General features: G+C 43.2%; 1 protein-coding gene across 10 annotated transcripts in view; it reads right to left on the bottom strand.

Annotated features, from left to right (window-relative positions):
• The window catches only part of usp19 (ubiquitin specific peptidase 19), a 37426-nt gene that overhangs the window by 17974 nt on the left and 6009 nt on the right, over nt 1-13443 (bottom strand). For 8 of the 10 annotated variants that reach the window (XM_046343765.1, XM_046343762.1, XM_046343761.1 and 5 more), the window contains exons 3-9: nt 4349-4477; nt 2650-2786; nt 1940-2461; nt 1481-1820; nt 1110-1269; nt 937-1008; nt 713-828 (exon numbers count right to left, since the gene is read on the bottom strand). In XM_046343765.1, the coding sequence (XP_046199721.1) occupies nt 713-828; nt 937-1008; nt 1110-1269; nt 1481-1820; nt 1940-2461; nt 2650-2786; nt 4349-4477 (1476 nt within the window). Of the gene's footprint in view, nt 1-712; nt 829-936; nt 1009-1109; nt 1270-1480; nt 1821-1939; nt 2462-2649; nt 2787-4348; nt 4478-5003; nt 5135-13443 lie in introns of those variants that run through there. The other 2 variants (XM_046343768.1, XM_046343763.1) reach the window with 2 other exon arrangements.

Here is a 13443-nt window from a genome sequence, read left to right as displayed (position 1 = left end):
AACAATTGCATACGGCCGATGAACTGAGTATTCATTCATCGAAGTACAAACATTATATTGTCTGCTTGCTGTGTATAGATAAGAGCAACTTGTACAAGTACCACCAACTGCATCTAGGCCTACTAGTATTGTAAACTATATCAAAAGATACCAGTGCCAGCACAACAACAGATATTAGAAGGACATAGAGCAACACTGCAGTGCCTAGGCTAAGACACCCAGAGACCCGTTGGGTTGGGAGAGCAGCAGACGGGACTGAGGCACACATATTGAGTTACTGGATTAGTTTCAGTGCTCAGATTCCTGTCTGGAAGTGCCGTCTTGAGTGTACACACCCACACGCAGTCAGGCATGGCACACATACCCATATACACACACAAGGTCCACACACAAATCCTGGTATCAACCCTCCCATGTAATTCACATGCTTACAGACATATCAGGATTAGCCTTAATGATTTACTAGAATATTGGTTAAATTGAAAACATATCCGTGTGCTTTCCAAAACAGCGATATAAAGTAAGTCAGTGAATACATTTGTGTGGAAGTAATTTTGTAACATAAAGTACTGTAAGTCAGTGAATACATGTGTGTGAAAGTAACTGTGTAATGTTTATAAGGGATGCTGTATTTCAAACTGTGTGATAGCTAGTGTAATAGATGTGTGTATCGTGGTTGCAGTGTGCAGTAGAAGCCAGGCAGCAGGAAGACCTTGTGTAGCGGGGGCCTCTAGGCCCCCCCAGCGCTGGCTGTGTCTCTTCTTCAGAGTGATGTCTATCCGGGACGGGGTGAAGGAGTACGTAGACTGCTCAGGCTGGATGAGGTTCCTGCAACATTGGATCACCGCTTGTGAAAGTCATGATCTCATTGAGAGCCAAGGGCCCAATTCACATATCAATAGAAACTCCACACACCAAATTCAACTTAAGTCTTACCTGAGTTTGACTTGCCACTTAAAAACTGTATTCGCTCCACAGTCCGCATGAAGGCGCAAGAAATTTGCATCGCTGTTAGAAAGGGAAGATAATTCAGTAAACCAGAAATGCCACTAAAATCCCATTAAGTTTGCAAAGGCCACCGAGGTGAAAAGTCAGAAGGACCAATTTACCTGGTCTGGAAGAGGAGGGTGAAGTCCTGTTCCCTGAAGATCACCCTGGCCGTCTCTCTGCAGATGCTCTTCATGTAAACGTTGACCACCATTAGGTCTGTGCCTTTCTCGTACGAGTCGTTCTTCACAAAATTGAGGTTCACCATTGGCTCTGGAACTGCTAAAAGATAACCGCAGGCAGGCTACGTTTCAGATCACTTCGGACCTCAAACCTCAGTGCAGAATTTATCCTCTCTGCAACTGATCTGTCTATTTCACTTACAAACCACAGTTCTATAGTCATCTTCTGCCTAGAGCTATCCTGACAAAAAGCACATTTGTGAAATCATATTTGTGAAATACCAGTTTCCTTTTGACCCCAGTCTACTGACCTTCCAGCTGCTTAATCTCCAGAGGTTCCTCTTTAGACTGGTCCTTCTTCTCCTCCTCTGTACTGCTGGTGAACTCTGCCTGCTTGCTTGGTGTTGCAGTCACAGGCTCCCCTGATCCTGACTGCTGGGTTGGTGTTAGAGTGGCCTGGTCAGCCCCATCCTTGGACTTTCTCACTACAGTAGAGGATTCGGTCCTCTCAGCCTCAGCCTCCCCTTGCCTCTCTGTTCTGTTTGTGGAGTCTTCAGCCTTGTGGCTGCTCACAGCACTGGACACAGTGGCTGACGGTATGCGTTCCTCTCCTGCCCGAGCATTGAAATTAGACTCTGGGGACTTCTCCAGCTGAAACAAGAATGGGCTTTACAAATCAGATCGAGAGCAGCAGATACTCAAACACATTTGAACCCACACAGTACTCGGTGCCTGATAAGATGCTACAGTTTAGAGAAACGGGGACTAACCTGAACTTTCATCTCCTGCTGTGTGTGGCTGACGGTTATCTCTGGTGTTGTACACTCATGACCGTTGCCTAGCCTCTCAGCACGATTGTCACCAGCTGTATACGTCTGGGGGTCCCGGCCAGTGGGAGTAGGGGTGTGCGGTTTCCCATTGGCTGTGGACTTGGGGTGTGTATCCCTGGGTGTCTGTGAAGTATGGTCCTTGGAGGGACAGACTGTGCGCTTGGCACTAGGCTCCTGAAGCAGGTCCCCTTTACTGAGAGGCTTGGTCTCATCTTCTGCAGCCTTCACCCCAGATTCTGGTCTGTCTGTTGCTGGTTTGTTCTTCATGGTGCGTTTGACACCTCGCTCAACTTTGCCACGTCTCTGTTCGCTCTGTGCCGGCGGAGCAGACGGCTGGGTGGACAGTTTGAGCTTGTCTGCCGTCTCAGGGACAGATTTCTCTGGCTTTACCGCAGGCGGTGGTTTCTGCTCTTTGCCGTTCTTGGCTTGCACGTTCACAGGCTCCTTCTCCTTTTTAGTTTGCTACAGGGAGAAGAGACAAAGTAGGTTTTTTTTGGTACGCATTTATTTTGAAATTGTGTTGAAACCGTCGCAAGGGATAGGCAATAGGCACGTTTAAGGTTGGCAGCTGATGCTTTTCAGTGAAAGAACCATAAAGCTAAATGACAGGAAGGAGACAAGGAGGCAGGGAGGGCAGCAGGCAGACTCACCTTAAGGGAGGGCCAGGAGTGAAAGGGGATCTTCTTGTGCATGACCAAAAGCAGGAAGCCATACTTCTCTTTGTACTGCACTTTGCTGCAGGAGCCCTCAATCTCCTCATGCAGGTGACAGTCCCACTGGCCCCCATCTGAAGAGAGAGCAGTGGGCCATCAGACTTGTGCTAATGCCACGCAAGCACACACAGCTCAAACACACACACGTAAAAACACTAAAAGAATCATTCAAACACCATCTTAACACACGCAGACAGGTACACTGCCTTGCACAAGTATTCATCCCCATTTGTGTTTTTCCTATTTTGTTGCATTACAACCTGTAATTTAATCAGATTTCATGTAATGGACATACACAAAATAGTCCAAATTGGTGAAGTGAAATCTTTTTTAAATTACATTTTTTTAAATTCTATTTTTTTTTTTAAACAGTGGTGTGTGCATATGTATTCACCCCTTTGCTATGAAGCCCCTAAATAAGATCTGGTGCAACCAATTACCTTCAGAAGTGACATAATTAGTTAAATAAAGTCCACCTGTGTGCAATCTAGGTGTCACATGATCTGTCACGTGATCTCAGTATATATACACCTGTTCTGAAAGGCCCCAGAGGGCATTAATCAGAGGCAACAAAGAGCCCAAAGATAACCCTGAAGGAGCTGCAAAGCTCCACAGCGGAGATTGGAGTATCTGTTCATAGGACCACTTTAAGCCGCACACTCCACAGAGCTGGGCTTTACGGAAGAGTGGCCAGACAAAAGCCATTGCTTAAAAAGAAAAATAAGCAAACACGTTTGGTGTTCGCCAAAAGCCATGTGGGAGACTCCCCGAACATATGGAAGAAGGTACTCTGGTCAGATGAGACCAAAATTTAGCTTTTTGGCCATCAAGGAAAATGCTTTGTCTGGCACAAACCCAACACCTCTCATCACCCCGAGAACCATATCCCCACAGTGAAGCATGATGGTGGCAGCGTCATGCTGTGGGGATGTTTTCATCGTCAGGGACTGGGAAACTGGTCAGAATAGGAGTGATGGATGGCGCTAAATACAGGGACATTCTTGAGGTAAACCTGTTTCAGTCTTCCACAGATTTGAGACTGGGATGGAGGTTCACCTTCCAGCAAGACAATGACCCAAAGCATACTGCTAAAGGAACACTTGATTGGTTCAAGGGGAAACAATTCAAATGTATTTAAGCCCAGACCTCAATCCAATTGAGAATCTGTGCTATGACTTAAAGATGGCTGTACACAAGCGGAACCCATCCAACTTGAAGGAGCTGGAGCAGTTTTGAAGAAGGGGCAAAAATCCCAGTGGCTAGATGTGCCAAGCTTATAGAGACATACGCCAAGAGACTTGCAGCTGTAATTGCTGCAAAAGGTGGCTCTACAAAGTATGGACTTTGAGGGGGCGAATAGTTATGCATGCTTAAGTAGTTTGTCTTATTTCTTATTTTGCATCTTCAAAGTGGTAGGCATGTTCTGTGAATCAAATGATAAAGCCCCCCCCCCAAAAAATAATGTTTTATTTGAATTCCAGGTTGGAAGGGAACAAAATAGGAAAAATGCCAAATGGGGGTGAACACTTTCGCAAGCCACTGTCTTACATGTACAATCGTCACATACACTTAAGCAGAACACATGTAAGCGGCCTAGTTAGTTTCAGATGTGTGTTTGTATAGCTTGTTATCTCACCTGGGAAACAGGCCTGACAGTCTGTGTCAGTGAAGGTAGTGGTGACGTCCTCCACACTCTGAACCCCCTCTCCACAGCGCAGCCTCACTGTCACCTCATTCGCATTCTGCTTCCAGTCCACAAACACATCTACACAGCACCGAGCAGACAGAAAAATCTATCAGCGGAATAATTGCACACTCAGCATATCAGAGAGCACCTTCAAAATAGATTCTGTAAGAACAGCATGTGCTGTGACTGTGCTCAGCAAGTAAACAAATCAAAACGCAAGTCAGCCTACAATGGTCTACAACAGATGAAGAGACTTTGTTGGAGGACTACATCGATACCTTTACAATTACCACTAGATCAAGATGAAAGTAATTTATTCCTCAGAGAAAAGACTCCTAAATATACTGCATGTACACAAGAGACGGATCTACAGAAATGCACACAACACTGAATCAACTTCTTGGGACAATATAGGCCTTAGACAAAGAGGAACTTACTACTAAATAGTAAACTAAGCCTTAAAGATGCTGCCGCCGCCCCCCCCAAATGACAGCTGGTCAAAACACTCAAAATAAGATTTGAATAAGCATCTTTCTGGCAACGACAAACCGGAATCAGAAATCACGACAAACATTGGAAATGCCTTGGCTTGTCTACACTGTACCTTTCGTCATATTGAAGCTAGAGTGCCGTCGGTCATGCATGTGCCATGTATGAGTTCAATTCAGTCCAAGGTGCTCACGTTCACCACTATTACAGACTATGCCTTGTTTATTCTCCCTCTCTATGGCTCACACACACACACACACACACACACACACACACACACTCTCTCTCCCTCACGCTCTCTCACACACACAGCTGCTGTAAATAAAAAGGTCACAGGCAACACCAAACCCTCTACAGCTGAGCTCCTAGTCGGGTTGTATTCCATGTGACACCCTCTCCCTAAACTCTGCTACGGTCCACTATGAGATCACTGTAGCATTGACATTTTTTGTTCTAATTTGAACTGCCAACCCACTTTACCAATTGGCTAGTCTGTGGTGTCATTTGTATTTTCTGTACATTTTTGAATGGCCTGTCACTGATTATCAGGGCCTGTCTACCAGCCACAGTGGTAGCTAGGTTTTTTACCAAGAAAAAAAATATTTTTCAAACTAGAAAAAATATATATACATATATATATATTTTTAAAGGAGGAGCAGGCTTAGTAACGTTTCTAAAACAAGGAATGTATTACGAATAAGAAGTTATATGGTATATTGCTCAATTTAATATTTTGTGAACCGAGTCTTTTAGACAAAATATCAGACAAATGTTCAGCCGCCCCTTTAAGGTTACCATGATACCGGGGCCACTCCGGCAGTGTAGGATTATATTTAGAGAGTTTTAGACTCCTCCAGCGACTTTTAATGGTATATGATTCTTGCGACAAATTCAGCTACTTTTCAGCAGACCCGGAGCCAGAACGAATCTACCAATCTGTGTGGCAGTTATGAAGCACTAGCCCCTGCCATATGAACACACTGATACACTGCGATCCATTCATTGGTGGCTAAAGAAATTAACATATAACCCAGAGATACACTTACTGCTGCATTGGCCTATAGGCTATAACTTCTATAATCAACTAAGTAAAATACATAAGCCGAAAGCCGACTAATAAAAACCGTTAAAAAAATTACCTGGGAAAAAAATATATACTATTTTCCGCCTGTCTGCCTCCCTTTCCGTCGGTTTAGCTATTGGTAGTGAAGTTCAACATGGTATTAAATCACCACAGGATCCAGCCAAAAGCGGTGCTAACGAACTTTCAACATTGTATCAACTAACCTATTCCGGGTCCTCAAAGTTTCCTGCGCCAGTGAGCTCAGGACAGAAAGCTGTTTTATGACATTTCCACTGGATATTAGCGGATAGCGGATATCATTGAAAAATAGTTGGTAACACTGCACTTTAGTCATCACGTGTCTGTGAAAATCTGACTAGTAGATGTCAACGACATCTTCACCAGCAGTGGAAGCAAACTCAAATGCAACCTAACTTGTGATTAAAAAGTAGATATACAAGAACATAAGGATAAGGTCTCACTTGAGTAGGTTTCCAACTTATACGCCTGTGCGCATTGGTTCTAAAAACAAATGGTTTAGCACTTCACTCACAGTGAGCACATCCCCCCCCAAACAGTCAGTGTTGCTGTGCGAGGTGGGATACAACAGTAGGATTCATATTTCTTAGTGCATTTACCAGATATGAAACAAAATGTCAGAAACTTTGAAAACAGCTACTGCTGCTATGAAATCACAACTCTCACATGTGACCATACTTGACTTTTAAAATGTTATTGAAATGTATTCAAATGCTTGCACTCCAGACCTGTCAACGTGGCTGGTGAATAAGATATTCTTACCCGCCAATGACAAAATCAACCCGTGAGTGGCAGGTGTTCATTTTAGGCCCAGCTTACTATGCACATAGTGCCAGATAGAAAGTAATACAAGTGTTACTCCAAGAACATGACAGAAATAGGGAATGTGCTTGGTGAGAATCAGTGAATGGCATACACCGGCTATTCTCAACCTGGGGTACGCGCAATGCCGTACCTTGTCAAATAATTATCACGCAATCACATTAACCGTTACTCTCTCACTCTTGCACAGACGTTTAGAAACATGACAATTTGAAAAATAAGCCACGGGAGTTTTTTGAGCGAGAATTTAGACGACTTTCATGGTGGTAAAACAAATCTAATTGTATTGGTCACATACACGTTTAGCAGATGTTAATGCAAGTGTAGCTAAATGCTTGTGCTTCTAGTTCCGAGTGCGCAGTAAAAATCTAACAAGTAATCTAAGAATTTCACAACAACTACCGTATACACACACAAGTGTAAAGGAATGAATAATATGTACATATAAATATATGGATGAGCGATGGCCGTGCGGCATAGGCAAGATGCAGTAGATGGTTTAGAGTACAGTATATACATATGAGATGAGTAATGGGTATGTAAATATTATATAAAGTGGCATTGTTAAAAGTGACTAGTTATACATTTATTACATCCAATTTTTTATTATTAAAGTGTCTAGAGATTTGAGTCAGTATGTCAGCAGCAGCCAACCAATGTTAGTGATGGCTGTTTAACAGTCTGATGGCCATGAGATAGAAGCTGTTCTTCAGTCTCTCAGTCCCAGCTTTGATGCACCTGTACTGACCTCTCCTTCTGGATGATAGCGGGGTGAACAGGCAGTGGCTCGGGCGGTTGTTGTCCTTGATGATCTTTTTGGCCTTCCTGTGACATCGGGTACTGTAGGTGTCCTGGAGGGCAGGTAATTTGCCCCGGGTGATGCGTTGTGCAGACCTCACTACCCTCTGGAGAGCCTTACGGTTGTGGGCGGAGCAGTTGCCGTACCAGGCGGTGATACAGCCAGACAGGATGCGCTTGATTGTGCATCTGTAATAGTTTGTGAGTGTTTTTGGTGGCAAGCCGAATTTCTTCAGCCTCCTGAGGTTGAAGAGGAGCTGTTGCGCCTTCAACACACCGTCTGTGTGGGTGGACCATTTCAGTTTGTCTGTGATGTGTACGCCGAGGAACTTTCCACCTTCTCTACTACTGTACCGTCGATGTAGATAGGGTGGTGCTCCCTCAGGGTGGTGCTCCCTCGGCTGTTTCCTGAAGTCCACGATCATCTCCTTTGTTTTGTTGACGTTGAGTGTGAGGTTATTTTCATGACACCACACTCCGAGGGCCCTCACCTCCTCTCTGTAGGCCGTCTCATCGTTGTTGATACCAAGCCTAAAAGCACGCAGTCATGGGTGAACAGGTAGTACAGGAGAGGGCTGAGAACGCACTCTTGTGTGGCCCCAGTGTTGAGGTTGAGCGGGATGGAGATGTTTCCTAGACTCACCACCTGGGGGCGGCCCGCCAGAAAGTCCAGGACCCAGTTGCACAGGGCGGGGTCGAGACTAGAGGTCGACCGATTAATCGGAACGGCCGATTTCAAGTTTTCATAATCGGAAATCTGTGTTTTGGACACCGATTTGGCAGATTGTTTATTTTATATCCTTTATTTAACTACGCAAGTGAGTTAACCTCTCTGCGCACGGAACCCGGTAGCGGGATGAAATTTGACAACATACGGTGATCGCTACATAAATAGTCATATTAAACATTCATGAAAATACAGGTGTCTCACATGTTTCGAAAGCCTAGAATCTAGCTAATCCAACTGCGTTGTCAGATTTAAAAAAGGATTGACTGCGAAGAATACGATGCGATTATCTGAGGATAGAGCCGCATAAAAAACAACTATTTCAACCAGCACAGGCGTAAAATCAAACTGCAATAAAATAAATTGTTTACCTTTGACGATCTTCCTCTGTTTGCAATCTCAATGCTCATTGTTACACAATGAATGGTCTTTTATTTGATCAAATCCATTTTTATAGCCTAACACAAAGTATTTTGTGAACCGCTTGTGTCGTGAATTCCGTCTCATTCCAATTGACAACAGACTCGAGGTAAATACACACAAAAAACAGTGACTTTTCCAGTCATGTTTGGTTTCATTGCAATCAATCATTGCAATTTCATTGCAATCAAACCTGATGGGTCATTTCGCGGGACGTATTGACTGAAAGAAAGCGATTTCAAGACAACAAGTCATGACATCATTGTGCACCAATGATTTGCCCGCTGTTTCGTTGATTGACTGTATTTTAACCCAATGACCACTGATCGTCTTAAAATCTAGCTGGGTAGATAGCCAATGAGCTGAGGTAAACAGCAATATGTAATGTTTATGTGTTGGAAGACCAACCCATGTAGTAAACTCCGGCGTAAAGAGGGTCATTCGCCATTGAAGTTTCATACCGGAAAGAGCAACGCATGTTGCGCACAGCATTGTTTTGGTAAAGCGCATATTCAGCTGTTTATATATCAATCAGTAAGGCGACTAAGTCAGGGAAAGCTAAATCTAAATCTAGATATACAGATGTACACACAATTTTAGAAGAAATTGATCGAGGACGATGAATTTAGCGATTCCCAAATGGAGGAATATTTTTTAACGGAGAGGACATCTTTTGGACTGGTAAATTATTCTCATGCTAATGCCGTTGTTTGAAATGAAATAATATAGAATATTATTTGTGAAATGAAATTGCCTATTTGAGGCTGTTGACTGGAGGGCAGGCCCACAACAATGGCCAAAGTGAAATGGAGACAGTAGATAGTTGATCTGTTGTAATATAATAAAGACAGTAGATCTAGCTGGTCTGTCATAATATAGAGACAGTAGATCTAGCTGAAATGTCATAATGTAAATGAGACAGTAGATCTAGCAGGTCTATAATAATATATTCAACATTATTTCCCCTGTACTCTATATATATCTGTTGATACAGGGCTCATATGTGAAACTATTCTAACTGAACATTTTCTTTCACAGTGACACTGACTTCGAATGGGAGCCCCCAGCTCCTGCCACAAGTGGTGTTCATCTGCCCAAATTTATTTCTGCAGGCATGGATGTGTTATGGCACCTGGGGGGGTTAGAAAACTATATACAAAATACCAAAATGGTTATTCCATTCAAAATGTATAACTTCACCAATTTGGCCACTTGGGTAAATTTGGGCTACTTGTGTGGGACACCTGGGTGACTTCATGATAAATGTCATGTAGCACACTCATTTTGGAAGTTATCATTCTGAAACTTTGCACAAGTACTGTTGCCCTCTTATGTTTTCACTGAATTGTCCCCATCATCTAATCTGAATGTTTGTTTTGTCTTGTTCATTTTAAAGATAAGTTTTTTTTAAATGTTACTATTGTATGTTTTTTCTTCATTGTATTATCTAAACCAGATCTATTGTGTTATATTCTCTTACATTCTATTCACATTTACACATACTTCAGAGTGTTTTCTTTCAAATGGTACCAAGAATATGCATATCCTTGGTTCTGTGCCTGAGCTACAGGCTATGTCTTCAGGTGGAAATTGAAAAAAGCAGGGGGGTAGCTCTAAGAGGTTAATAAAGAACTTATTTTCAATAGCGGCCTAGGAACGGTGGGTTAACTGCCTTGTTCAGGGGCAGAATTACAGATTTTTACCTTGTCAGCTCTGGGATTAAATCTTGCAACCATACAGTGAACTAGTCCAACGCTCTAACCACCTGATTACATTGCACTCCACGAGGAGACTGCCTGTTACGCGAATGCAGTAAGAAGCCAAGGTAAGTTGCTAGCTAGCATTAAACTTATCTTATAAAAAACAACCAATCATAAACACTAGTTAACTACACATGGTTGATGATATTACTAGTTTATCTAGTGTATAGTTGCTCCAATGTGTACCTAACCATAAACATCAATGCCTTTCTTAAAATCAATACACAAGTATATATTTTTCAATCTGCATATTTAGTTAATATTGCCTGCTAACCAGGCTCGTTGCGAACTCTGTGAAGACTATTTCTTCCTAAACATCAATGCCTTTCTTAAAGTCAATACACAGAAGTATACTTTTAAACCTGCATATTTTGCAAAAAGAAGTTAGCAGGCAATATTAACCAGGTGAAATTGTGTCACTTCTCTTGTGTTCATTGCACGCAGAGTCAGTGTATATGCAACAGTTTGGGCCGCCTAATTTGCCAGAATGTTATGTAATTATGACATAACATTGAAGGTTGTGCAATGTAACAGGAATATTTAGACTTATGGATGCCACCCGGAACGGTTCCGTATTTCACTGAAAGAATAAACGTTTTGTTTGAGATGATAGTTTCCGGGTTGAACCATATTAATGACCTACGGCTCATATTTGTGTGTGTTATTATGTTATGATTAAGTATATGAATTGATAGAGCAGTCTGACTGAGCGATGGCAGGCACCAGCAGGCTCGTAAGCATTCATTCAAACAGCACTTTGTGCGTTTTGCCTTTGTGCGTCATCGCTGTGCTTCAAGCATTGTGCCGTTTATGACTTCAAGCCTATCAACTCCCGAGATTAGGCTGGTGTAACCGATGTGAAATGGCTAGCTAGTTAGCGGGGTGCGCACTAATAGTGTTTCAAACGTCACTCGCTCTGAGACATGGGAGTGGTTGTTCCCCTTGCTCTGCAAGGGACGCGGCTTTTGTGGAGCGATGGGTAACGCTGCTTCGAGGGTGGCTGTTGTCGATGTGTTCCTGGTTCAAGCCCAGGTAGGGGCGAGGAGAGGGACGGAAGCTATACTGTTACACTGGCAATACTAAAGTGCCTATAAGAACATAGTCAAAGGTATATGAAATACAAATGGTATAGAGAGAGAGTGCTTTAAATACTATATTAACGACAACCTAAAACTTCTTACCTGGGAATATTGAAGACTCCTGTTAAAAAGGAACCACCAGCTTTCATATGTTCTCATGTTCTGAGCAAGGAACTTAAATGTTAGCTTTTTTACATGAATACATTGAATACGTCCGTAAACACACCTGCCAGCTGGTCTGCGCATGCTCTGAGGACGCGGCTAGGGATGCCGTCTGGGCCGGCAGCCTTGCAAGGGTTAACATGTTTAAATGTTTTACTCACGTTACTCATGTTGCGGTGAAGGAGAGCCCTTTGATTTTGTTTGGGCCGTGTCATTGGCACTGTATTGTCCTCAAAGCGAGCAAAATAGTTTTTTAGTTTGTCTGGGAGCAAAACATAGTGGTCCATGACGGGGCTGGTTTTCTTTTTGTAATCTGTGAGTGACTGTAGACACTGCCACATACGTCTTGTGTCTGAACCGTTGAAATGCGACTCTACTTTGTCTCTATACTGACGCTTAGGTTGTTTGATTGCCTTGCGGAGGGAATAGCTACATTGTTTGTATTCGGTCATGTATCCGGTCGCCTTGCCATGATTAAAAGCAGTAGTTTGCGCTTTCAGTTTTACGCAAATGCTGCCATCAATCCACGGTTTCTGGTTGGGTAAGGTTTTAATCGTCACCGTGGGTACAACATCACCGATGCACTTGCAAATAAACTCGCTCACCGAATCAGCGTATACATCCGTTGTTGTTGTCCAACGCTATCCGAAACATGTCCCATTCCACGTGATCGAAGCAATCTTGAAGCGTGGAACCAAATTGGTGAGACCAGCGTTGAATAGACCTGAGCACGGGCGTTTCCTGTTTTAGTTTCTGTCTATAGGCTGGGAGCAACAAAATGGAGTAGTGGTCAGATTTGCCGAAAGGAGGGTGGGGGAGGGCTTTGTATGCGTCGCGGAAGTTATAGTAGCAATGATCCAGAATGTTGCCAGCCCGGGTAGTGCATTCGATATGCTGATAAAATATAGGGAGCCTTGTTTTCAGATTAGCCTTGTTAAAATCCCCAGCTACAATGAATGCAGCCTCAGGATATGTTGTTTCCAGTTTACATAGAGTCCAATGAAGTTCTTTCAGGGCCGACAAGGTGTCTGCTTGGGGGGGAAAACACGGCTGTGATTATAATCAAAGACAATGCTCTTGGTAGATAATGCGGTCAGCATTTGATTGTAAGGAACTCGAGATCAGGTGAACAAAAAGGACTTGAGTTCCTGTATGTTGTTATGATCACACCACGACTCGTTAATCATAAGGAACAGAGATGTTTGTTTCTGTCGGAGCGATTTGTGAAGAAACCGGGTGGCTGTACAGACTCTGATAACGTATCCCGAGTGAACCATGCTTCTGTGAAACAGAGAATGTTGCAATCTCTGATGTGATACAACCTGGAATCAAACCAGGGTCTGTAGTGACGCCTCTAGCACTGATATGCAGTGTTTTAGACCACTGCGCCACTTGGGAGCCCCAAATGTACTGTGTAAATTGTTCAAAGTAGTAATTGTGCATAGAGTTCTAATGGTTTGTTAAACTTTGAAAACATCTGGGAGGTTTACATTTTCAAGTTAAAAAAACTTCAGAGTCTCAGCGTAATACCGTTTCTGTGGAATTGCCTGTAGCTAGATGAGGCAATAGAGGAGGACACTGTGTGGGTAGGTAGAGACTCACGCTGGCCAGCCCTCTGAATTGATTGGGCTCATGTTCTGGTTGGAGAGAGCTGACCAGAGAAGCACAGCAGCTCGTGACCTTGA

The sequence above is a fragment of the Oncorhynchus gorbuscha genome, linkage group LG03, assembly GCF_021184085.1.
Source record: "Oncorhynchus gorbuscha isolate QuinsamMale2020 ecotype Even-year linkage group LG03, OgorEven_v1.0, whole genome shotgun sequence".
In the NCBI taxonomy this organism is placed as follows: domain Eukaryota; kingdom Metazoa; phylum Chordata; class Actinopteri; order Salmoniformes; family Salmonidae; genus Oncorhynchus; species Oncorhynchus gorbuscha.
Note: the sequence above shows the minus strand (reverse complement) of the source record. Positions and strands in the feature narration are given on the sequence as shown.